Source organism: Pleurodeles waltl, chromosome 12 (genome assembly GCF_031143425.1).
Source record: "Pleurodeles waltl isolate 20211129_DDA chromosome 12, aPleWal1.hap1.20221129, whole genome shotgun sequence".
Classification (NCBI taxonomy): Eukaryota; Metazoa; Chordata; class Amphibia; order Caudata; family Salamandridae; genus Pleurodeles; species Pleurodeles waltl.
Genome location: NC_090451.1, coordinates 607,770,268 through 607,797,911, shown reverse-complemented (window position 1 = coordinate 607,797,911; position 27,644 = coordinate 607,770,268). Strand labels below are relative to the sequence as shown.

General features: G+C 43.8%; 1 protein-coding gene across 3 annotated transcripts in view; it reads left to right on the top strand.

Moving 5' to 3' along the window:
• The window catches only part of ARHGEF11 (Rho guanine nucleotide exchange factor 11), a 787,362-nt gene that overhangs the window by 454,216 nt on the left and 305,502 nt on the right, over positions 1 to 27,644 (top strand). For all 3 annotated transcript variants that reach the window (XM_069217872.1, XM_069217873.1, XM_069217871.1), the window contains 2 exons: positions 1,691 to 1,817; positions 24,451 to 24,624. In XM_069217872.1, coding sequence (XP_069073973.1) covers positions 1,691 to 1,817; positions 24,451 to 24,624 — 301 coding nt within the window. The remainder of the gene's footprint in view (positions 1 to 1,690; positions 1,818 to 24,450; positions 24,625 to 27,644) is intronic.

The following is a 27,644-nucleotide window of genomic DNA, read 5'->3' as shown; positions in this document are numbered from 1 at the left end:
GGGTTGTTCCACCACTCATAATTATGTGTAAGACATTTCCCACAGTGTAACTACGCATAGCAATTCATAAATTAGTATCATACAGTTTCTAATAATATTTGGCTAGTTTAATGCCTCCCAATTTTCCATAAATGAAAATAAAGTGTGGGAGCTTAAAACATGTATTTGTATCAGTGAATCTTCATTTCATTCCCTATGGTTCTTCCATATAGTTATGTAAGTTATAGTTTGTATCATCCTGTTCCTTTTGCATTTATGCAACTAATATTGAAAGGGCTCAAGAGTGCCTTTTTGGTATGAAGGTGTTAACTTTTCCAATGGACTGGAGATAACCTGAAGAGGCTAAACGAGTTGCATGTAAAATTACTCTGACATCTTCAGGAAATGCAGTGCTAAAAGCTATAATCTTCACAGCAGAAATAGTTACAGTTCCTATTGAATATACTCCCAGTTAACAGGAGCTAGTAAATCACTTTAAACAAATCGGTAGGGTGGGCTAAAACTGCCTGCTGACAAGCTGCAAGTTAAAAAGTTGATGTTTACAATGAAGCTCCCTTAAGGTGAGCAGTCTTTTACATGCGGGTCAGTGCTGGGAAGGAGTAGTGTTACACCCCACCTTATTACGGTCACTCATGGTGCACTTACTGAAACCCAAAAGGAAATTATGATTTATTTTTTTATTTTTTAAAAAGGAAAACTTGCAGTTGTCTCTTATTCGTCGCCTAGCCATGATGAATAGGTAGTAATGCTAGAGTTCACACAAATCCTGTTGAAGGATCTCTCACCTGCAATTGGTATGCAGAACCCTGCATTGTACCCCGAACTCAGTACACAATGGTTGGTGGTTTACTCTATATATGATTGTTATTCACTATTCATGGTTTCTCCTCATAGCATATTTCAGCTGCATGGCTGTGTTTATAATAAGTGCATTAGGAAAATATTCCTTTTCCGTTTTGTCAACATGGGTCTCAAAAGCAACCATGGCAGTCGATCACACATTTGAATTAGCTGTCCTGTTTTAACCTGCAAAATCTTTAATCTTAGGATCTTTAAGAGATGTAATAACATCAAAACACATGTAAGGAGTTGCTTTTGCTCATTCCAGATTGGATTTGATGGTATTTTTTCCAGTCCAGAGCTGTAATATTGTGCCTGGAGTGGTGAAAGGCTTTTGTCATTTTACAGCTCTGCAAGGATGGCACTGGGCCAAGCCTATGATTAAAGATTTTGCTGTGCAAATGGCAAAAGAATGTGTTGCTTTTTAGTTCGGCGTGGATAGCACTGTGCCAATCCTAGCCTCAAAAACGTTGCTAGAAAAAAAGACATTTGAGGTGGGCATATCCAGAGTGTCGTTGGTTTTGCAGGGTGCTCCTTACTGGAGCTGCTTTCCACCTAAACTTCTGTTTTGCATAATTTATGCATCATTCTAACCCTAATAGGGTGTTGTTTTGATATACTCGTTTTTAGATAGATAGATAGATAGATAGATAGATAGATAGATAGATAGATAGATAGATAGATAGATAGATAGATAGATAGATATATATATCTATCTCCACCAGCAGTTGTAGCTAGATCATTTGACAGTGCTTTGGTTTGGAGATACACAAGTGGCCATGACATGAACACGTGTCTTGAGAATATGCATGGGCACACATAACATGTTGTCCTCTTGTCTGACACCTAGTTAAACCTGGGAATGTGAGGAATATAATTCTGCACTTTGAGAACAACCAGCACTATGATCCCCAAGAGCTGGTGTTGCAGCGGCTGTCAACAGGAAGCATTCATCAAGAACTTCTGGACTCTGAAAGGTAGGAGTGTGCTTCTGCTGGAGCAGTCTTTTCTATATTCTAAAGGATGATAGAGGTGTATGAATTCCCAGCCGAATATGATAACTGTTCCCACGCATTTGGCACCATTCTCTTTCTTTGGGAAACCATGCTTTCTTCCATGGTTAACTACCAGTTACAAGAGAAATACTTTTCTATGAATTATAAAATTCGAAAATGTATTCACTCTTATTAAAGGCTACATCATTTTTGATTTTATGAGTTTATTTATTATACCCGATAGTTGCACGTACCTGATTGTTCTCTTTGTAATTTTGAAAGTAAGGTGCATACCAGGGCAGAAATAACATTTGTGTGTGTGTGCTTCTTTCTTAGAAGGTTAGTGTGCACTGTGTATATTTTTATTGTCAGATTCTTTTGGCCCATCATATGTTTATATACATGTGCGTTCAGTTTGTGGTGCAGCCTGACGAAAGTGCTAAGCCATTTAACAATATATTGTTGCATTTATTTCCCAGCTATAATAAAATTATAATGGTTTGTTTAAATTCTGTGGATTACTGTATTATAAAACCATGATCATCTGCATTCCCTTAAAGCTTCTCCATATACAATGTTCTTAGAGATGTTGCTTGCATTAAAGTTAAATTACTTCTTTCCATTATCAATTTTAGAGGGAATTTAACTAAAATGAATTTCTGATACAGAATTCCAACTGCAAATTCCTCACCTTTTTAAAAATATTATCCAAGCATCAGATCTGGAAAATCTTAAGAAGTACTTCTATGCCCGTAGCTGCACACCGGCATCCTTCTACTCTAGATGTGATGTGAGGTGCAGCACTGAGGTGCTACACAGTTGCTTTCTTTCTGCACCAATGGGCGGGGATACAGAGCTACCCCTCATCTCTTTTGAGATTAAAATTATGATTGCAATTTTGCACTGTACAAGTGAAAATGTCAGCTCCTCAATCTACAGAGTTCCACCCATATGGGAAATGTTCAAACTGAAGTCAGTGACTGACCCACTTGTGAGTTGCCTGTGATTCCTGGAGTTTGATCTCTACTCTTTAAGGCCTGCACGGACAGTGCCTTGGTGCACCCCAAGGCCATCCAGGACTAGGAACTGAAGATCTTTGTGGCTAAACACTGAAGGGCTCCAAGTCGTGGCCAGTCAAGGCCCAAAGGGGAGTTCCCTCTCCTTCTTTCGAGGCAGTTCCAACAACAGATCATCCTTGCAGTCCACTCCTGGGGCCATTCCAACTACACATCATCTTTGCGGTCCAAATGCTCAGGTAAGTCTAAGGTAAAACAGAAGAACACCAAACTGGACTCAGCTCCGTTCCACCATTCTTGATCTCCGAAAATTGATAGTCTTGTCCTGCAGCAGCCTGAATTTTCAGGGCCGTCAACAACATTGCAGTAATTCAAGGAGTTGTGCGAAGGCATGCTGTGGCTTTTTGGCATGTTCCAGCACGCTTTGGTGTGGGAGCTGAACTTCAGTGATCTTCTGAGTCCCAGATTTTACTGAAGGCACATAGCTCTATGATTCTTCTCATTGATCTACCTCTAAGAAACTATCTTCCCTATCCATAACTCAAACTTAGAAGAGTATAATCATAAATAGAAACTAGGACCAGTCAATAACTGAGTTCTAGATCAAAGTTAAGTTTAAAAGGTTTAATACACAATCGTTGATAAAAACATTATAGAGAAAATGCATAATTTGCCATGATGGTTCAGATACAGAGTACGGAATCACAAATCATAACAGAAAACCCTAGTTAGTCAATAAAAGCTGCCTAAGTTCTAAGTATCAAACTCAAAAAGAGTACTGACAGCGTCCTAAGTGATGAAGAAAAACTAAAAATAATCAGACAGAGCTTTTGGAGGTAAATGGAAGGTCAAGCAACAGCAAACATGCAACCCACCTCCTCCAGTGTTCCAAACAAGTTACTTATTTAATAATTCAAAATATTTATTTGATTTATTTGATGCATTTGTTTTAGGGGGTTTGGCAGTTTTATAATACATTTAATGAAATCATGTGAAGAAATCTGAAAAAACTTTTGTGCGAGGAATATGTATGTTCTTATATATTTGAATAAATAAAAAATGAATTTTGTTATCAAAGAAATATCTTGAATTATTACATTAGTGACTTGTTTGGAGCATGTTTTAGGAGGTAGGTTGTATGTTAGATTTTGCTTGGTTTCCCCCTATCCCACTCCTCATGTAATTTCTCAAAGGCCACAATGGGTTGGAAAATGGAAAGTATCCTCCAATCTGTCAAAACCAGGGGTTTTTATACACAGTTTATGCATATTAACATAAATGCTAACTCAGCATGGTATGCTCATGGTGAGGTTGCATTGGCAAATCAAAAACAAAATCGTAAACCTGAAAATACCTATTTCTTAAGATAAGAGACATCTTCTGCTTGCTTCCTTAGCAACTGCACTGAGATGTACAATACAATATGAAACATTTTCTTATCAGTAGCTCAAAGAATTATATTTTTCTGCATACCTACATTGGAACTAGTGGTGGAAATCCTTCAAAATGCTACGTCAGGTACATGATGGAAAGTTTCATGTACAATACATGCTTTCCGTCACTACAGTCCATTTATGTCCTAGTGCGCTGTCTTCCTTGGTAACTGTGGGGAGAGAATACTTTGCAGCAAGTAGCTGATTGGGAGGGAGAATGTGCAGGAGCAGGATGAGCAGAACACAGGAAACTGCATCCACTTTAAAATAATAGTGTGTCACACAGAAATGTGGCATAACTATACTACATTATGAATCTTACTTCTAAATGAGATAACTATATTTTGCAAAATCATTATTTCACCAGTTATGATTATGTGCACCACTAAAATTACTAATTTGCACACTTAATTTGTCACCCAAAGTTTCACATTAGAAAAGGCTTTAACATACATGCCTGTGGGCCACAAAGAGTCGAGAGACTTCACAACTGAGCGTCCACCGGTGGGTTCTTCCTCTGTGCCAGCTGGGCTGCCTGATTTTGTTTCGGGTTCAGGACCAATTTCAGTGCCAGTACGCTCTCTGGTGTCACAAACCATGCTAGAAAGCAATACACTGACGCCAGAGCCATCAGCTTTGGATAACAACAGCCAAAACATTGCTGTACAACACTGGCCCAACTGAGAGCAAGGCTGTGCACCACTTTCACTGAGCTTTAGCCATTCAGCCACCCTTCTGACTCTGACAAGGTGCCCTTGCCCTCCCGGAGAGCTCATGTTCTGTACTAATAGATTGGCACAGATTCTTATAATGGCAAATATAATACTGGGGATGAAATTGCCCCGCCATATCATGAGTATTACTGGAATTGGGTCTCCAGGAAGCCAGTGGTCTGGATATCCCCCAGACACTGGACTGATTTCACCTTGGGCCGTGTCATGGAAGGTCGCATCTCTTTCAATATTCTTATGCAAAGGCCGACAGAGGTCCTTGCTCTTCAGCTTCCTACTTAGGAAGTTAAGATCAACATCTTTACTGGGGTGCGTCAGCGAGGCCAAATGATTATTAATCCCTTCCTTCCCTTTAACAAGTTGTTTACTGACATGCTTTTAGGAATCTGGGCGAAGCCCCTCTCAGTCCCTCCTGTTAATTGGCAGATCATGAGGTTACGTCTCCCAGCTCTGAGCGAACTATACTTTATCATTCAGCACCCCGTCCTGAAAGCATTGTGGTGCGGACTCAGCCACCAAGGTAAACCCAAATCATTTGTTTCCACTACTCCAACGCAAGTAATCAGAGGATAGCAACCTTTGTTCAGGGGGGTCCTTCTTGTCTACAGACCTGTCCCTTTGCTTTGTGAATGTTAACTGCCTCTTCAATGCTACTCTCATGCCTTATGGGACTCAGTGGCCTAAGTATTGCCCACGGTCCCAAAAAAAGCACATGCCTTCCTATCTGATAGAGACATCTAGTTGCTGATTCCTTACCTTAGAATTTCCCCCAATCAGTCTGGATGCAGAGATTTTTGTAGAGCAGTAGCCCTGCGCACCATTAGGTGGTGTAGATGGACTCCGTGTCCATCGTCTGTGTAGTGCACGCAGACGTCAGTTCTTTTCCTTTCACGTCAGGCAGCGGTAATCTGAAGAGCGCCCCCCTCGGTCACTTTTTGACTGGTATTTATTTTTAAAATGTAAAGCTTTTTTTTGGTGTTTTCTCTCCTGGTGCGTGGAGGGATGTCTTGACGTAAGACTGGGTTCAAGCCCTGCGGTTCCTGCTATTGGTCGATATCCGTGACGGATCCACACCTTGCGTGCCTTTGGTGTCTAGAGCATGACCTTGACCTGAAGTCGTGCTCAGTGCCAGGCCATGAATCCGAAAGCTGATGGGAGAGACGCAGCAAAGTTCACAATCCGATGTGGACTGGGCACGACCGACTCACTGGGCAGAGCGGTTGCTTTGACAGTGGACTTGAGGGGCCACACCTGGTTGGGGATGTCTGGCTTTTCGGGGGAATGTCCAAGCTAATCTTATGGACATGCCCTTTGATGGCATCCATCTCTTCGGAGAGAAAGCAGACTCCGCACTGGAGCGCTTCACGGATTCTCGTGCTATGGGCCTCACGTTGGCTCCTCGTCCCGCTCAGCCTGCTTTTAGCCCTCTTCGTGGCTACAGAAGGGATGCTCAGCCACATCCGTTCCCCTCCAGTTACCATGCTGCACATGCTGCCCAATCTCTGTGTGTCTGGGGAAGTGGGATTCACCATCTGGGTGGATCAGGGAGCCAGTGGTCTGGCCAGTCTGCCGCTCCTCCTCTGCTGCTGCCTCCCTGCCTTCCTAGTCTGACAGTTCCTGACCAGGGGCCAGTCCAAGACAGGATACATCATCACCAGCTCCGCTGGCAGTCCATCACGTCAGACAGGTGGATTTGCAGACTACCCCTCCATTCATGCCACCATCTTACAATTGGATGATGGAGGATTACTTGGCACTTCTTTGAGAGGAAGTAATGGGTCTCTTGACCAAGGGAGCCAGAGAGAGGGTTGCTGTGCCAGAAGTAGATCATGGTTGCTATTCCGCTACTCTCTGGTACCCAGAAAGGGCAAAGGCATCCGCCCTATCTTAGACCTTTGGTCCCTCAATCTCTTCCTCAAGCAGCAGAAGTTCAAAATACTCACTCTGGCTCAGGTTCTTTCTGCCCTGGACCCAGGAGACTAGATAGTAGCGTTGGACTTGCAGAACGCTTATTTCCATATTCCCGTCCTGGCTGCTTTCAGACGTTACTTGCGGTTTACAGTGGGCCACAAGCACGTTCAGTTCACCGTGCTCCCATTTGGCCTTACCAGTGCCCCTTGGATGTTCACCATGGTGATGGCTGTGGTCGCAGCTCATCTGTGCAGGTTGGGGGGCTCAGTCTTCCCCTGCCTCGACAACTGGCTTTTGAAGGTGGGCCTGCCGCAGGCTGATGTCTCCCACCTCCAGACTACGGCAGACCTCCTGCATTCACTGGGGTTCACTATCAGCGAGCCAAAGTCACAAATGACTCCCTCTCAAATGCTCCCTTTCATCTGGATGTTCTGGACACAGGTGCAGTTTTTGGCTTATCATCCTGAGCAGCGAGTCCGGACATTCAGGCTATGATACCAGTGTTTCAGACTGTATCATGGATGTCGTGCGAATGACTCTAAGGCTGCTGGGCCTCATGGCCTCTTGCATCGTGTTGGTGACACATGCCTGGTGGCATATGCGAGCTCTGCAGTGGAACATGAAGTTCAAGTGGGCGCAGTATCAGGGCAATCTCTTCGACATGGTCCAGTTCTCGGGGGAACTACATGAGATCTGCAGTGGTGGTTAATGAACCACTGTTATGTCGGAGGCAGATCCCTCTCTCTTCCCCAACCAGATCTGACAGTAGTGACAGATGTCACTCCTGGGATGGGGCGGCCACCTGGGAAAGGTGGAGAGCAGAGGCATTTGGTCTCCGGTGGAGTCCATACTCCCCATCAACCTGCTGGACCTCGGGCGATTAGTCCAGCATTGAAAACATTTCTTCCCTCTCTCAAAGGGAAGGTAGTACAGGTGTTCACGGGCAACACCACTGCCATGTGGTACTACAACAAGCAGGGCAGGGTGGGTCGTGGACCCTTTGCAGAGGCTCTGTGCCTCTGGAACAACAGGGAATGTCCCTGTTTGTTCAACATCTGGTGGACTTTCCGAATGACAGAGCAGACTAACTCAGTGGACAATGCTTAGTCGACCACTAATAGTGTCTCCATCCGGACGTGTGCACGGTCACTTTTAGCAGTATTGAGATCCTTGGTTAGAACTGTTTATTTCTGCAGGGGAGGCTCAATGTCAGCAGTTTGCGCATTTCCAAGGCTGCAATTGCTCAGCCACAGTTTTCGTCTGGAGTGGAACTCAGCCCTCCTGTATGCCTAGCCACCCATACCACTTCTGCCCAGAGTTCTCAAGAAGATCAAGAACAATTGGGCCCAAGCAGTGCTTGTGGCTCCAGATGGGGCACGAAGAGTCTGGTATCCCGAGGTATTGAGCATGGCCATCGCTCCTCTGATCAGACTGCCTCTTTGGGAGGATCTTCTGTTGCAGCCGCAGTGGAAGGTTCCTTCTTGCATGGAGATTGAGCGGCGGCAAATGACAGTTTTTGACCTGCCACTCAAAGTCTGTAATGTAATTTTGGCAGCCAGGCGTCCCTCCACCAAAACGGTATACACCTGTCGTTGAAAGAAGTTTGTGGCATGATACACAGACAGGTCTTTTGACCCCCTTTCTGCACCTCTGTGTGATGTTTTGTTGTTTCTTCTTTCTCTGGCAGGGCTCTGCTGTGGGCACTCTTAAAGGTTATGTCTGCCGTTTATGCTTTTTTGCGTTTGCCTGATCATCCTTCCTTGTTTGTGTCTCCAATTGTAAATAGGTTCTTTAAAGGCTTTACTCATATGTTTCCTACATCTCCTTTCATTATGCCCCAGTGGGATTTGAATTTATTTTTGACATTTCTGATGTGCGCTCCTATGAGCCTCTCCACAATTGTCCTTTCAGGCTTCTCTGAAGACAGCCTTCCTTGTGGCCATTAAATCTGCCCTATGGGAGAGTGAGCTGCAGGCATTGTCACCTAAACGGCCCTACCTTTCCATCTATCCTGACAGTGGTGCTTCACTCTAGGACCTCCTTTCTGCCAAAAGTGTTTATGCCCTTCCATGTAGGCCAGTCCATCACCTTGCTTACTTTTTGCGCACCCCCACATCCTTCTAAGGAAGAGGACAGACTCCACCACCTGGACCCATAAAGAGCATGGGTTGTACTCTGCATTAAGATGTGCTATGCACTGGCAAAAAGCAACCCATTCATGGTTTGCATGCTCATTCTGCTAGAGCTTAAACTGCAACTTCTGTGTTAGCGAGTGGAGTTCCAGTCCTTGACATCTGGTTGGCGGCAATATTGGCATCACTGCACACGTTTCCCAAACACCACTGCCTTCGCAGTTGGGTCCATAGGGAAGGGCCCTTTGCCTGATCAGTTCTGCAGGACTGTCTAGTATGATCTTAGTTCGCCGACTAACCTCGGGGATGGTATTTAGTGGCTATCTATTCTAAGGTAAGGTATCTGCAAAAAGATGTTTCTATCAGATGAACAAGATACTTACCTTTGGTAATGCCTTATCTGCTAGAGACAATATCTGGTTGCAGATTCCTTACCTTCCCACCCATCCTCCCCACTCTGCAAACTGATTTTTAGGGACTTCCTTTCAGGCCCTTAGTTGTGACGCACCAGTGGTCAATGTTCTTTATGGCTCTGCACTTCTGGTGTGGAAAGTCCTGAAGAGAAACTGACCTCACCCCTTTGGGGTGGCACCTATATAGGACCCGCAAAGCCATATCCAGCGCTCGCGACGACAGACTCAGAGCCAAACGACACCACCTAACGTCGCCAAGGGGTACTGCTCGAGGAAAATCCCAGGACCCAGACCTACGCCTGGGGGAAATTCTAAGGTAAAGAAACTGCAAGTAGATATTGTCTCTACCAGATTAGGCGTTACCGAAGGTAAACAACTTGTCCTTCTCCAGCCATGCAGGACGGTTGTGATGCGACCAAGCGCCCCATTTGCTGTGGAATGAATGCCACTGACTCTTTTGGAGAGCTGTTGGCACCAGTCCTTTGCAGGAACACCAGGATGCAGTCCACCGACTTTTCAGGATACATCCAGGTCAGTTGCATGGACATGTGTTTTGATGGTTCCTCGTTCCCACCTTTTCAGGGATTAGGCAGATTCAGCTCTGTAGTGCTGGATAGATAACAGGGCTTCAGCATTCCCTGGGAATTTCTGCTCCTACCCGCCTCAGACATTTTGTCCCCTCCGAGACTATGGTAGGGGCTGCCAGTATCGCCAACAGATCCAACTGGAATACCAAACCCAGCCTTTTCACGGCTGTATACTCCAAGCTCCTTTAGCGTGCTGTTGACGACACATAGCTATCCAGTCGGAGACAAAATCTCACATTTTCTGCCACAGTGGCAGGCAACAACTTCAGACAAGTGAGCCCTGAAAATCATTCTGTGGGGTTACGTCATAGCATCTCTTGAAACCCTGCCACAACTTCCCCCCCTCCTAAGATCCGCTCACGGAGGACCATCTTGTCTCTCTTGCAGCAGGAAGTGCAGGCTGTGGGCCAAAGGAGCCATAAAGAGGCTACTAGTGACCGAAGTAGGGCATGGTTGCTATTCCTGTTACTTCCTGATGCCAAAAAAAGGACGTTTGCCTCAGTATCATTGTAGACCTTCACCCTCTCAATGCCGTTCTGTGGAAGGACAAGTTTAAGATGCTCATTTCTAATCTCCCATCAACCCTGTAGACTCTATGGTAGCATTGGACCTGCTGAACTCTTATTTCCACATTTTTGTTCTGCAGGCCTGCAGACCTACTGTTCAAGGAAGGCCTTGAATATTTTCAGTTGACTTTGCCCCCTTTTGGCCTTACCAGTGCCCCTCATATGTTCACGAAAATGATGATTGTGGTTGTAGCACCTCTTTGTAGGTCAAGGTTCCAGTTTTCCCCTACCTGGACAACTGGCTGTTGAAGGCATGTTTGCCCCAGGCATTTGTCACCTACCTCCAAACTATGGCAAGCCTACTGACAACCTTGGGGTTCTCTATCAATGGGCTGAAGTCACATTTTACACCTTCCCAGATGCTTCCGTTCATCAGACCCATTAGGTACATCAAAGCCATTTTCACCTGAGAAATATATATATATCCTTGGACAATACGGGCTATAATCCTGATGTGTCAACCTCTTTCCTTGATCTCATCAAGGATGACTATCCAGCAGCTAGGACTGATGGCCTCCTGCGGGTAAAGTATGCCATATGGCATATGTGGGCTCTTGAGTGGGATCTGAAGTCGTAGTGGGCAGAGCACCCAAAGAGATTTCTCGGATCAAGTTCAGATTTCAAAGGGGACTGCAAAAGATCTGCAGTGGTGGCTGCAGAACCACATTTGGGTCAGCCTCGGGCCCCTCTCCCTACCCCACCCAGAGCTGACAGTGGTGACAGATGCCTCACTCCTAAGTTGGGGTGCTCACCTGGGGGAGGTAGAGATCATAGGTCTCTCGTCTCCCGTGAAGGCACACCTGTACATTAGTCTGTTGGAGCTCCAAGGTATCCACTTCATGTTTAAAGTTTTCCATCCTTCCATCAAAGGGATGCATGTGCTGGTGCTCACGGACATTACCGCCACCATGTGGTACAGCAGAAAGCAAGGTGGGGTGGAGTCATGGACTCCATGCCAGAAGACACTGCTTCTCTGAACATTGGTGGAACACCAAGAGATTTTCCTGGTGATTTGCCACCTGGTGAGTCTCACAATGCAAATCTTGACAAACTCAGTCAACAATGTCTCACAATCGCAAATAATAGTTTCATTTGTATGTGGGGCAAGACCTGTTCTGTGAATTGGGAGATCCATGGCTGTCTTTTCACCACCCCTGAGAATGTGCAATATTAGCCCTTTTGCACATTAGAATTTCCATGGTCTCTCTCTGAGACACTTTCCACCTAGAGTGGAGCTCAGGACTCCTGTACGCTTTTCTGCTGACACCCTCTCCTGCCCAGAGTTTTGAATAAGATCAGGACCAACCAGGCCCGTGTCATACCTGTGGGCCTGAATTGGGCACACAGAGTATGGTATCCCGAACTCCTAGGATTGAACATCGGTCCTCCAATTAGGCTACCTCTACGGGAGGACCTCCTGTTGTAGCAGCAGGGCAGGGTCCTGCATCCGAACTTGTGCATGCCCCACCTTCATGCGTGGATATTGACTGGCGACAGTTAAAGGCCTTTGATGTGCCTCAAGAGATCTGTGACATTATCTTGGCAGCCAAGCATCCCCCGACAAAGACTGTATACACCTGCTGTTGGGACAAATTTGTTGCTTGGTGCTCTTCTTCCCAGATTGACCCTGTTTCAGCCCCCTTGATGGAGGTTATACAATTTGTGTTGTCTTTAGCCTGGCAAGACCTTGCGCTTGGCACCATTGAAAGCACTTTTCAGCCCTGTCAGCTTTTTTGCAGTTGCCAAATCAGCACTCATTGTTTAAGTCCTCCCTTGTGACTTGTTTTCAGAAGGGTCTACAGCACTTGTTTACTCCTACCTCTTAATTTGGTCCTCACATTACTCGTAGACTCCCCTTTTGAACCCCTGCATAGTTGCCCACTAAGGCTTCCTACTTTCAAGATTACCTTTTTGATTGTCACTACATCATCCAGGAGGATCAGGTGCATCAAGCTTTTTCAGGTAACCCTCCATATACCAGCTTTTACCCAGACAAACTGGTTATTTGGCAAATGCCTCTTTTCTTCTGAAGGTGGTCACTTCCATTCATCTCAGCCAGTACATCACACTGCCAACAATTTTTGCTCTGCCTCAACCTTCTAAGAAGGAGAGACTCCATAGCCTTCACTCTGAGAGCTTTCTCTTTCTTCATTGATCGCACCACAGATCATCAGGTGGACAATAATTTCTTCATTGGGTTTACTGGAGCGAAAAAAGCAAGGTGGTGCATAAATGGTCCCTCTCTCAATGGCTTGTACTCTACCAAAATCTGCTACAAATTAGCTAAAATGCTGCCTCCTGAAAGCTTGAGGGCCCATTACACCAGGTTTGTTCTTTTACTACTGTGTTGGCATGTAGGGTACCCATCCTGCACATATGCCAAGCTGCTACATGGGTGTCGCTCCACATGTTCATAAAGCGCTAATGCTTGGGTAGTCCGTTTCTTGTAGAAGGGTATTTCACCTGCTCTGTCCGAATTGAATTTTTGGTTTGAGTCCATTTGCAGACCAACCTCAGGGAAGGTATTGTTGGGTATTTATTCTAAATTGAGGAATCTGTGGTTTTAAGCTTTATCAGATGAAGTTGCATAACTTTGGTAATGCTTTTTCTGGTAGGGACTCTAACCGCAGATTCCTCACCTATCCTCCCCGGTGTGTGATCTGGGCTCTTCATCCTAAAGATCACATTAGACACTGTACACTGTTCACCCATTGGTTTTTACGTGGCTCTACACTTCCGGCACAGGAATAGTCAAGAAAGAAACTGATGTCAGTTCACTGTGATTGCGCTGATATGGGCACTGGCAAGTTACTTCCGATGCAGATGACATCTACACATAGCCGATCAATGCCACCTACCAACGTGCAGCTGTACTGCTGAAGATTATTCAGATCCAATCTGTTGCCAGGGAAATATTCTAAGGAGAGGAATCTGCCAGATGGAGTCTCTACCAGAAAAAGTGTTACTGAATGGAAGTATGTCCATCCAGTGACTAGAACGCTTAAACAAATACTTGCATATTTGCTCAACCGAGCTAAAAATAGTTAAAATACACCATGATATGAGTCCATCCGGCAGCATCCCATGATTTCAGACAATACTAGACATCTCCTGAGCCAGCTCCTGTTGCTGCTGTTCAAGTCAATCCATGGAGCACATCTGAAGTTCCTTTCATGGAAAACAGCACCTCTCTTGGTGCTTACATTGGCACTCATAGTAGGGGAAATGCATGCATTTATGGTGAAAGAACCTTTTCTCTCGTTTACTGCAGACAGTCACCTCACTAACCAATCCTAAATTTATACCTATGATTCCTACTCATTTCCATCTGAATGAACTGGTCATTCTGCGGTCAATTTTTCCAGATCTCATAATTTCTGCAGAGAAGGCATTGCACTTGCTTGATGTGTGCAGGTGCATTGAGTATTACATGGCCAAGAAGAAAAACATTCAGTCTGCTCACCAATTGTGTGTCTGCCACCCAAACATATGCCAAACCCTATCCAAACAGGGAAGAGCACGTCTGCTGTCAACTCATGTCACCTTATGCCACAACAAAGTGAAGCTTCCGCTCCAGGTATCATTGAGGGCACATTCTACCAGGAGCAGGGTGATTACTTCAGCATCCTGCACCAGTGTAGCTCTACAAGACATCTGCTGTACAGATATCTTGAGGAGCAGATACACCTTCATGAAGCACTACTGCCTGGATGTGAATGTAGCAGCAAGCGCCACAGTGTTACAGGCAGTCCTCCACTGCTAGTTTCAGTGAAGGGGAGTCTGCTTCCCACTTTATATTACATATTATAATATATTCTGTTATATTTAATATTAAAGTCTGTTGAATTACGATAGTTGACTAGATGAAACAGAGCCATCTTAAATGTAACTCAACTAAAAGAGATTATGCCTTTTGGCTATACACCATAGGTACGGTCTAACAATTGATTGCCTTTGGACTGAAGAGATTCTCTGCTTCTCACAACTATTGCTAAAGATTTGTAAATTAAATTTGACATATAGCTCTCTTTTCGTCCCAAGGTTCTGTTGGTTCCACAATCATGTTTCCCTTTTAACACTCTTTGGGGAAAACCTTGGAGTTTTTACCAATAACGATATGGGAAATTGTAGTACATGCCGTGATTACCGCAAGGCTGAACTACATAAATGTGCTCAAATTGGGACACCCAAAGTATCTGATGGATTCACTTCAGACTGTTCAAAATATAGCGGGCATTTCAATCTTGACGATACTGAGTCTGCAGTCTATTTCGAAATATCTAGCACAGCTGCTTTGGCTGCCAGTTCAGGAAAATAGTTTTGCTTAAAGCATTGGGTTGAACATGTGTTCTCTTATCTAGTGGAAAAAGCATGAACCTCCGCCCTGCCCCACATATAGATGAAATTCACTTCCAGAAGCAATTGAACACTTGGTTTTCACCATGTCCCAATCTGCTGTTAGTTGCTTTACTCGTTATCTTCCTCTCAGGGAAGGGATACCCTGTGGTGCAGTTGTTGCACTTTATAAATTATCATATTCGTTCATAATTATTATGTACAGCTTACTTTTCTGATTCAAACATGTGAATATATGAAAGAAATGCTGGAGAAGTTACATACCTGTAACTCCAGTTCGCGGGCTTTAGTATCTTTCGTAAATTCCACTGCGACCTTCCCTCCTCCTAAGTCAGATGTTCATTTATCATATTCTCTTCTTCACTTTGTGCTAAGAAATTTGATCTAGGGTAGCCTCTATTGGCAGTAAGAGAGCTGGCAGTTCCTCCTCATAGCTGATGTTTGGGTTGCTTCAAATGAGGTGGATTGGCTACTAGAGAAATGCTGTTTTTGAGGCTATGGCCATTTTAACACTGCTGCTTTTGCAAACCTGGACTTGTCACCCTTTTGTTGCTTGTTTCTATATTTGTGTATTAAAATTTTTACTTTTGAGGTGCAACCAGTGCCCAGACTGTGTTACTGAGTTTAAAAATTATGAAATAATGATGTAATACTAGTACAAAATGTGCCGCATTATGGGGCATAATTTGCTTTTCTTGCTGCATAATTTGCTAAACCCTGCCACATACATTTCTCCTGCCGCATAATTCCAGTGGCTTTGACTATAGGTCAGAGTTATGTGCTGTATGTAGCCCCAATATAGTTGAGCGATCTAGACAGTTCCCGTGGGAATGAAGGGAAGCAGTATCACGTTCTAGCCTGCAAAGCTTGAGTTAGACATCCAGGGAAGGAGTGATTAAAATGACAGGTCTAGGGAACGTGATCCACGTAGTCAGATCGCTTGCATAGCGTATTAAATTCGGCCCAAAAAAGATTCACACACAGACACTGAAGCTGTCCCTCCACTGAGTAAAATGGCAGTGGAGAAATAATTTACAGTCCTACCCTAACTACGCGAGCCCAAATAGCATTATTCTTTCAAGTGTAAGCCCTGGCATCAGACACTCAACAAATCGAAAGTAGGGAACACAAATATGTGTCTAGTGTCTTCTCATTATTGTGCGGCTGCAGAGTCCAAGGATTGTACTGAAAAACTCTTGCTGCGTTCAGAGTTTGTTCACCTCAAGGTTCTGGCCGTTCGAAGCAGATGACTCCGTATGTGATCCGAAGTTGTGCGCCTGGTGGCTCTCCCTTCAGTGATGTGTGTCACTCACTTCTTGTGATCTTGAAGGCACTGGTGCACCGTTGGGCATCTCCAGCATCCATCCGCAGCATAACATGGTGTCGAAGCTGCTGAAAGCAGGTGTGCCATTATTGCCCCTAGCATCTCCATCGCAAGGATGGAGGAAGGTGGTCAGAGAACTGCCACAAATCCCCTCTAGTCCACATCTTTTTCGGGATGCAAATACATTTTTGAGTAAGCTCCAACAATTACACTCGCTTGTTTCTGTTTAAAAATGTTGGAGCCCTATTGTAGTCTTTCCCAATGTTGCCTCCTTATCAGCGTTAAGGTTTGATGTTCCGTTTAATGAACAGAAAGCAGTGCCTCGCTTGCTTTTTACCTCATCCCCCTATAGTTAAACGAGAACAGTAGGATTTCCGTTTGCTTTCCCTCTGAACTTCACATAGAGTTATAGTAGATGTTCAGCCGCTGTCCGATGTTAAATAATTACGCACAAGATGGCAGTGTGGCCCCTTGTTTTCTTTTTTAAAGACTCGTTCGCGACGACAAATTTTCTGTTCAGTTATATTTGGTTGGCTCGCCTACATAAAAACAAACTTGTATCTTTACAACAATAGCTAATTTTAGGAAACGGTCATTGATTTCCTTGGGAAGACAAGATGATGGCGATGCGTTTTTTACAGTGGCTTCTGGTGAAATTCGAAATTGATCAGGTAGAAATAATCAAAATGTGTTTCTCTCCGTGAGTAAACAAGTTCGGTCCTTCCAAGGGGTCTATAATTCCAGCTTCACTTTATAGGCATCAGTGAGTAAGGAAAGCTAGCATAACCCGATAAAAAAATCTAAGTAAAAGGAAAAAGTTGATAATGCAAATGCACAGGCGGAGAACAATTGAATGTCTGCAAGAGTTGTGGCCATGCCGCAGGCTGGTTTTATACCCGCATGGTCAGTATTTTAATGACCTGGTTGTACAAAAATGAGGAAAATTACATAATGCTTGTATTTGACCCCTTGTTTGTACATACTTTATACCGTATACTAAAGAAGAAAACGCTTCAAAATGTGCTCCCCAGTTGCCTTAATGATCTCTGACTGATAATTAAAGTAAGCAGAGACTGAAAGGCTATGTTAAAAATTATACAGGCTATTTCATATAGAGATATATCTAAGTATCATGTCTGGGCAAATCCAGAATCTTAAAACGCGAACAAGCAGCTTGTGTTTTTTTACTGCAATAAGTGGGTTTTTACGTATAACTTAAGGGAAGGTTTCACACACCACCCACTCACACCTTACATTAAACGTCAGTCAGAACTCACCCATCCGATGTACCCCTGCTGCCTACTGAACCGTCCAGATACGGTACTCCATCAGAGTACCGTTTTTTAGAGGACTGTCCCGGTGTCCCGACGCTTCTCTTAATTTTAAATAAATGTCCCGGTTTTTGGGACAAAGGGCAGATTATTAAATAAATGCCCCGGTTTTTGGGACAAAGGTCAGATCATCTAGGGAAGCGTAAGTTAAAGAGGCCTACAAATTATGAAATAATTAAAGTAATTTATCTGTTACTGTCAGACAACTCAGTCCCCTGTCCGCTCCCAGCAGAGAGGAGGTGGGTGGGTTGTGGGTGCAGGGTGGGAGGTCAAGCCATAGGTAATTTTATATATGTAGGTGTGCGTGCACACACACGTATAGGCAGACATTCACAAAGCTAAGCAAAAAAACGGGACAGGCAAGATATAAAAATGACAGGAATGTATTTAGTTCTTCTTTTATGTCTGACCTGTCCCTGTTTGTGCTCCTCAAAATCTGGTCACCCCATCCTTATTTCCCTCCAGCCCCCCAACCCCTGCACCCCATCACAAAGTCCAAAATTTTACGAGCCCCCAAAAAACCAGAACGGATCCCAAATATCTGCGTTACATTCACCTCAAGTTTTGAGGGAGCGGTCTCCATTGAAAGAACGTGTTCCCACCCCATCCTCTAATCCTGGAAATTGCAGGTGAAAAGGGAATCACCTACTTTGGGCCCCCTCATAACTGAACTTCCACCACAGCTCCCGCCACAGTAACCTTTATCTAAGCGTCGAACCAGAAGAGTTACTCCCGGCTGGATTCAGGGTTAGAAATAAACGCGGGGGCTGTGGAATTTTTGTAATCTCCTGAAATCCAAGATTGAGATGAATCCCTCATTAACAATTCCCGTTTAGGCAAACGTTTGCAGCCCAGGTTTCGTAATTACTACTTGGTAGTGACTCGTATCACGATTTATCCATGTAGTTCCATTCTGAAATTCAGTGCTTTGTCTTCGCTTGGTAATTGCTGATAGAAATGCAGATGGAAAAACTGGATTGTTTTCCTTAATTGTAGATTACACTACAATTGAACCATTCCTGAAGGATGTGTTGTTTAATCAAACTACTTCAGTGGTGTAACGGTTTCATAAATTACAAATTTGTATGGGAAATACAATAACTACTTACCAAAAATGAATGACGTTCTACGATGCCACTGTCACCCAAATGATAATTATTCAAAGCAGTCCTGCAATTTTCACTATTGAAAAGGGTAGAGATGTATTTCACCAAGAAGCTTTTTTTTCAAGTACCGAGTACGGCTTCTGTGATGAATCTACATCAAGGGGATCAGGAGTCTCTTCACGTTGGCCTAGACGTCTCCCCAGATGATGGCATGCATTCCCTTCCAGGTCCTATTGCAGAAGAAGGCACATCCTCTTCAACAGTGATGTGCATTGCAGCAGAGCTCCTGTGCCCCGCCTGATTGCTGATGAAGGGTGATACCCTGAAACCAGTTCTAGGATGCTTGTTTCCGGTCCAGGGAGGACCTGGCTTGGCAGTTCGGGCTGGTCTGTTCCCATGGGGAACAGGGTCAAGACTGATTTGCATATGGCTGGGTCCAAACTGGGGTGGCGTGGTGAGCAAAAAAACAATGGATTAAACCTAGAACTTTGTGACTGAGGGTGAATGTCTGCATCGTTCAGCATTCCATCCATCATCTGTTCTTTTTCCAAATGATTACTGGTCACCAGCATCTCACCCCAAGATACCCAGCCTTCCTCTCTCAGCATCCCTACCCTGAGAGCCTAATTTAACCTTACCGCATTCCCTTCCACTCCACCAGATAGGGTGTCGAAGAGGCTGGATACTTTGGGAAGCCACTTTTCTCTTTCAACAGCTTGGGCTTGCAGTCGGCGAGCACCGCATAATTCGTTGGCCGATACTCCACTGCGTTATGGGGCTTGGTTGTGCAGCTACCCTTCATGTTCCCTGATGAGGGGAGCACATCCCAAACCAGTCCATTGTGGTCGACCGGGATGGAACAAAGTTCATCATCAGGTGTGGTCTGGACACCGTGGACTCTCAAGGCCTCTACAGTGGTGCTCCGTCACAATGCTTGGTTGCAGTCCACTGGATTTTCTGGGGCTGTGCAGTCATCCCTGAATGACATGCCATTCAGTGGATCATGATTGTTTGCCAGCTATGGGTGGGGCACCTTTGTGTGTCCACTATATCAGCTTTACACCCCAGCCTAGCAGGATACCCTTTCATGGTTGGGATTGCGTATCCCAAAAAGAACACAAGAGTAATCATCAGCATGTCGTCCAGTCCCCTGCCCCTCCAGCTGCCACAGCCTCCAAGTCACTTTAGCGAGCCCTCCAGCAAGCATAGTCAGCCTGAAGGTGGCAGGGTCCAGCAACACCTGTATAGAAGGAGCAACATAACCTCAGACAAGTGGGTGCTCCAGGTCAGGGGTTCCAGTCTTCTCCCCCTAACTTGACATTTGATTCCTGAAAGCAGGCTTGCCCTGGGCCCTCATGACCCACCACCTGGGGATGGCAAATCTCCTGCATTTGCTTGGGTTCACTATCAACATGTGACATCACACATCACTCCTACCCAGACACTTTTTCATTGGAGCTATTCTGGATACAGTGCAGTTCTGCGCCTTAACTCTGGAGCGGACAGTCAGGTTATTTGGGCTATGATCCTTATGTTTCAACCTCTTACTTGGATTTCTGCAAGACTTACTCTTTGGCTTCGGTTTCTGAAGGCCTTCTGCATCCTGCTGGTGAAACAAGCCTGATGGGACATGCAGAATCTACAGTGGGACCTCAAGTGCCTGTGGGCGCAGCATCCCAGCAATCTCCCCAACCTAGTTCAGACTTCAACAGCAACTGCAGAAGATCTCTCAGCTCCAAATCAACCTTTTGGGACTGAGGGCATGTAACTTTGCTTTGAAAGCCATCCCTCAAAGAACATCACGCCTTGCACTGTTGCAACAAACAGGGCAGGGTGGGATTGTGGACCCTGTGCCAGGAGGCCCAGCGCTCCTGGACCTAGCTGGTGCGCCAGGATATATTCCTGGTTCTGCAACACCTAGCGGGATCTCTGAACTCCACGGCGGATAAGCTAAGCCACTGATATCTTGTGGATCAGGAATGGCGTGGACATCTGGAGGGGTCACATGGTCTCTTTCCAGAATGGGGAGCATCTTTGCTTGATCCTTTCAAGGCTGCTAAGAGTTTCCAAAGCAGTTCTTACTTGAAGACTCTGTATTCCTGTATGCTTTCCAGCCGATACTGCTCCTGACCAGAGTTCTCAAAAAGGTTAGGACTGACTGGCACTTTCTGTCCCCGCAAAAGGGCAGGGTACTACATACAAACCTACGCACTTTCCACTGTCGTGTGGATATTGAGTGACAACAGTTAAATGACTTTGAATCCTTCCAAGATCTGTGATGATATCTTGGTAGCCAGCAGTCACACGACAAAGACTGTATTTGCCTGTCATTGAAAAAAATTTGTAGCTTGGTGTTCCTCTAGCCAAGTTGACAAGCTCTCAGCCCCCTTGTCTGGAGGTCTTTACTCTTTGCAAAGCGTTGTTTGCAAGGCTTTGTTCTGACTCCCATGACAGTTTTTTTGAGGTTGCAGTATCAGGTTTAGGTCATATGTTGTGACTCGTTTTCATAAGTGTTTGCAACATTTGTCCCCCCACCCCTTTCATCAAACCCTGATGGGACATTAATATGGTCCTAACCTTTCTCATCAGTCACCATTCGAGTCCTTGCGTAGCTATTCACTCAGACTCCTAACCCTCAAAGATTGCTATCCTGGTCCCCAGTAGATCAGCCAGAAGGGTGAGCAAGCTTCAAGCTCTGTCAGTTAACGCTCTATGCAGCACCATGTTCTTTGGGCAAATGCCTCTTTTCTGCTGAAAGTGTTCACTTTCTCTCATATCATCCAGACCATCACAGTGTCAACATTTTTCACTTCGAAAGAGAAGGATAGACTTCACAACCTGGCACCAAAGGGAGCTCTTTCTTTTAACATCAATCTCAGCAAAGAACATCAGGTGGACGGTCAGCTCTTCATTAGGTTCACTAGAGGAAAAAAGGGCAGGGTGGTGCTGAAACGGACTGTCTCTTGTTGGCTTGTACTCTGTATCAAGAACTGCTATTCAATTAGCTAAAATGCAGCCTCCTGAAGGACTAAGGGCCCTTTCTACCAGGGCCATGACTGCTTCTAAAGCGTTAGCATGCACATTACCTGTGCTGTATATCTGTCAAGCAGCCACCTGGCGTCCCTCCCTACGATCGTTCACAAGGCATTACTGTTTTCAAAGTCAGATTGGTCATGAAGGGTATTTCGCCCACTTGGCCCTCCAGACATTTTGGTTTGAACCAGTTTGCAGACCCACCTCTGGGGAGGTATTTCTTGAAAATCTAGTCTAAGGTGAGAAATTTGTGGTTAGAAGTCTCTGTCAGAATAACAAGTTCCTTACCTTTGACATTACTTTTAGTGGTAGAGACTAAATCTAGTTGCAAGTTCCTCACCGGTATCCGGTGGTATCATTCCTCTCCAAAGATGGCAACCCAATATTTTGTGAGGTTTTGTGTGAGGATGTTAAGCATAGAGATTATTTTTTGTGATCTGGTCTTTTCATAAGGATGAAAGACAGACATGCCATCCTCCGTCTGAATGATAGGCAAAATGTATCAAGCGCGGGATGGTGTATCTTTACCGGGGAGTGTAGGGCAGTGGCAGACAGTGGATGGTTTGACTTGAAGTCGGGCTAAGCATTGTGGGCCTTGTGAATTGTCAAAGTGATGACTGCTCAACAAACAGGAAACTGATCCGCAGTCCCGTGCTGCAGACCACACGGACATCACTAGTAGCAATGGAACCCTTGCAAGCGCCAGGCCACGCGTTTACGAATAAAGATGCACTGGCATCCTCAGACTGAAATAGGACAGATAAATGCTAGTGTCCAGGGCCTGAATTCAGCTCAGTTTGCAAAGTAGACTTAATATGGCCTCTTGTTTAAAGCTTAATCAAAATCTACTGCAACAACTCTTGAACCATTGGCTGGATATCTGCATTATTAACCGTTAAGAATACAAGTACGTCAACCGAAAAACATAGGGTACTTTAGGCAACGTGGTTTATTTAGTTCTGTGTTCTTTTAGAAATCATCTTCTGAGGGCAAGGATAAGATGCATTGACAGCTTTTTTTGGGATGGTCAAAGTGATTGGCAGAGTATAACCTGTTTAATGCCAGAGAACCCTTGACACTTTGCCCAGAGCCTGCATCTTTTAAAAATGGCATAGCGCGGCCATTTTGATGGGAGAGGGTGCAGTTTACAAATCACCTAAAGTGACCGTATATTGGTAGATTTCATGCTGCAGAATTTCTCTGCATACTCTTGCTTTCATGTGCAGGTAGCTGTTTGTGGTGGGAGAAGTTGCACAGGATGTCACTAATATTAGATGGCAAGTCGCATCTCTTATGGTGCTCGGTATATGTGCACATCACTTTTGTCGTTACTACCTCTAATGCACCAATTCTGTCAGTCTGAGCATTCAGATGCACACGCATTAGCATGGATTTTAAGAGGGCTTTTGAAGCGGGGAGTGTGTACACAAGTCACTTTCATTTACGCAGTGAGTATATTTGTTTCCAGGCGACGTGTTTTCAGTAGCAGCAGACTGTGCCCTTCATTCGTGCGATGGTGTCTCTCCAGACTCTTGTAATGCCTTATTGATTTTTTTATCACATGTGCTCTAAAAAAAGGGACAGGAGAGGAGAAAAAATCTATTTCGCTTCAGCTGGTGCAGAACAGAAGCAACAGAGTAGAGGCCTGCTTGCAGGTCAGGCCTGCTGAATAGTGCAGTCCAATTAAAGGTCCAAATGTGAAAGAAGCAGTGAATAGATAAGGGATGAGAGGAAGAGGTGAAAATCACGGATAAGATAATGAAGATGGAGATGAATTTATGGAAGAGGTAAGGAAACCAAGGAACACTGAAAACCGCTTGCACAATTGTCCGACAAAATGATAGCCATTTTAAAGCTCTCTCTTGATGGGAATTAAAATAGTGAACATAGATGACGTTTTTGGCATGCACTGTTTGACTTGCTTCTTTATTTGATGCTGCTTTGTGTAACGGGATAGCTGGCAATACAATTTTAAAATGGCATTCTGGTGCATTGTGTGTAATTACTCGATCTTTTTTTGAAAGAGGTAAATCTTTTCTCAAAATAGTTTAGGCTCATATTATTCCAGTTTTGCTAAAGTAAAGTATGAGTAGCCTGTCTGTGTATTACGTTTTAGATATTTTAAGGATGTGTCTTTTAACGAAAAACAATCAAAATTAATGTTTCTATCTTGATTAAGCCACATTAGTTCAAAGGTATTTAGTTAATTTCATATGTCGTTTTAGAGTAATTAAGAAAGCAGTCAAAAGCTTGTATTCTGTAAATTTGCTAGGTGTTGCAGAAGCACGAGGGAGAAATAGTTGGAGGCTGGATTTGATGCATTGGTAGAGTTGAGAAAGGATGGAGCACTTACAATGCAGTGCCAATATTGGGCGTATGGCGTTTTTGTTTGGCGTTCAGCAAGACATTTGTGAGATACTATAGCTGGTGTCCATTCCCCCACATGAGGCCGCTCTGTGATGGTTGGTTGTTTCCCTTGACGGAGTGTATGGAAATATTCTTATCTAGCCATTTATGACATGCATTATTGGAGGTGTGATAACACGGATGAAACAAAGCAGTAAATAGATGCTTTGTTGTCATAGATATACTCTCTCTCTCTCTCTATGTTTTTGCAGTGATGTAAACTTTATTTATGAAGTGCAATCATAACAGATTTTTTTTATTTTGTTCTAGGTCGGAGGTGAAGCTAGGTCGATCAGAGAGCCTCAAAGGCAGGGATGAGATGAAAAAGTCTCGAAAGTCTGACAACGTTCCCAGATCTCGGAGTGATGTCGACATGGATGCTGCAGCTGAGGCAACACGACTCCACCAGTCAGCCTCCTCATCTGCATCCAGTCTTTCAACCAGGTACAAGGCTGGGGTTCCTAACTTCTGCAAAGATGACTTTCTTCACCTGAGTAGTTTTTTGCTAAGCAAACATTGTATTGAATGTTTACATTTAATATATGGCATGGAAAGATTGAATTTGTGCCAGTGTTTTAACTCTGTTCATAGGCAAAGCCCCTTTATCTCACGCAACAGCATCTCAGACATTTGACCAGTGGGCTTAGGACTGTTCTGTCGTAGGATATTATAGGTTAACACGTTTAAGTTGGGTTCCATTATGGCACAGGCACTATGAGTATGGTTTCAATCTCTACTTCTATCAAATTTTGTGAAATCCTGAAAGTTGTAAATCTTCACTAATGCAGGGGCATATTCCTGCCAGTGCACTTTTCTGACTTTTCTTTAGGAATCTAGCACTTAATTTATTTTTATGTTGCCCAAAGTGGTTCAACATTGAATCTCCATTACTATTTTTTTTTCAAATATTTGCATGCATCAAAAAATTTGAATAAATAATGCCTCAGAGAAATGGTATTGAAAGTTGCACAACTGTTCAGCAATACTTTGTTTCAAGTTGTGAAATGTTTAGGTACATTTTATTTTATAAGCAGTCCATTACCAAACTTGATTGCATGCTTCTGCAGGTATTCGCATATAATCCTCTTTTATCTATCCATCCTGTGCTACTGAAAGTAGAAGCCAAAGAATTTGTCCTGCAGGGTGTTGGACCTACTTGTCCAGTGGGCAAAATAAACATGAGCTTGTTCTTGACCCCAGTGTCAAGATAGGAATTCCACACCTCTTTAGAGAGTGTCATTTGTGGTTGGTTATCTTGTCCCTTGAAGAATGAAGTTTTGATATTGAATGACGTGTTTTCAAGTTGGCGTTTTGACACTGAATCTGTCAGAGTAAACCGTTAAATTGGGCTTGTCTCATAAGAGGTCCGTTCCAATCACATGTTGGATGGCTGTTTCTGTGCAGTAGTCGTGAGGATCAGATTTGCCACTAGAACCTTTTCTTCTTTGAATGGTGTTTATTTTCTATATTTGAGCTCTGACATTGTACGGTAATAAAGAGGGAATATTTGTTGTATTTCTATCCTTTTAAACTGGATCAGTTCTGTTTGTGTAGCTAAATTAAGCCCGGTAATGATTTAGGTCTAGTAGCTTGATCCATTCATGCCCAGTTGTTTTTATTTATGGAGATCGTGTGATTCAGTTGGTGTATAATCATTCAGTTCAAGGCTTTGTAGCAGTATATTGGGAATACATTTTGCCCTTCAGGCTCCACTGTATGTTTGAGAGTCTTGATTTTTGCTCCCTAGACATGTTCAGAAGTAAGTCATATTAATAGGATATAGGAGTTTTAATCGACAAAGCTCAAACTAATATCTTAATCATTACAGTATGATTATCTTGACCACCTCCAATCAGTAAAACCATGAAATGAAGAGTTTCCTTCACTTTGCCAGGTGAAATAAATTTTTTAAAATAAAAGGTGAATAATATATTATGCATTGATTGTGTAATTCCAGTGGCCAGAAATCAGATGATAAAAGATCTGACACTGATATTCCACTTCGACGTTTGATAATGACTCTGACAAGACTGGCTTTTCTCCAGTCGCTGACCAAGTGGGAGCATGACTGATGGGGGACGGTTTGTTAAATTTTGTTATCAATGCTTGCATAGTTGTTATGCATGCTCATCTTTCAAACTAAAAACTTGAGAGAAGAGGGAGAAACAAAGATTAGCACGTTGTGCTAAAATGAAAATCCAGAAACAAGCTGAGTTTGTAACTGTAAAACAATGAACCGTTTATGGCTCAAATTCACTTTTCAGAATGTGAGGATGTAGAGACAGCAGAGAGACCTGAAGGGGGAGCAAAGTTGCAACTCTGATGTTCGATATATACAAACAAACTATGTAAGTCTCCAGCACACTTAATGCAAAAATGATACAATCAACCATAATGTCCACCCTTCGGAGCTAAAAAAAATGACAAGGCATCCAAACTTGAACAGGTGTTCTCAGCGTTTAAACACTCCCGGTTGTGCTGCCATTTCAACATAAAGATTAAGCTCTCTCTGGATCAAAATTGCACAACACCAGCAGGGACAACCGAGACATAGAGAACTAACTTCAAACAGAATTGGTTTTAAAAAACAGTTAGAGTTGACGACTCCAAAAGAAAAGATTTCTAAGGTCTTCAAACTAATGCAAAAGAAATAACCAATCTATGATTCACTGCAGAAACGCAAAGAACCAAGATCACTATGGTTAAGGACACCTAGACATGGCACAGACTGCATTGTATTAAAAAGAGACATGCAGACCACTTACTCCAGCCGTACAAGCGGACTTAAAGAAATGGTTGGCTTTATTGAAGTGAGGGAATTCAGTTGCCAAGTAATGCAGAGGAAGATAGTCCTCAATTGCAGGAAGACCATAATTTAATGTGGCAAGTTGTAGAAACTAATTCACCTCAGATAGAGGTGTAGAATTCTACCTGTCAGGAGTATCCCCTCCAGGTGACTAGACCATGTATTATGGAGTTGCTAAAAGGGCTGCACAAATGTGGGAGTACCATTGCACGAAGATCATCAAGATTCTTGTTTTGTGTAGATCCATATACTACGTAAATGTCAACTCACGCTCCCGGTCGAGCTGCCATTATAACATAAAGATTAAGCTCCATCTGCATCAAAATCGCACAAAACCAGCAGGGACAACCGAGACACAGAGAACTAACTTGTGAGAGCAGCAGCCGTGCAGTGGTGCAAACAAATGCAATCCCTTCCTGAATAGATATGCCCATTAACAGAGGGAATAAATAGACAACTCCTTGTGCCAACTTCCTTTAGAATAGAAAAAGAGGGCAATGACAGATATTGAAGAGAGAAAGGCTATTGGAAAAACCTGTTTAAAATTGTATCTCAACTCAACAGAGACTGGTTGCAATCACTTCATTAAGAAGGGCTAGGAGGTTGAACACCTTAACAGAACAAGAACCATGTTTAGTCACACACAAAGACAAAGTGG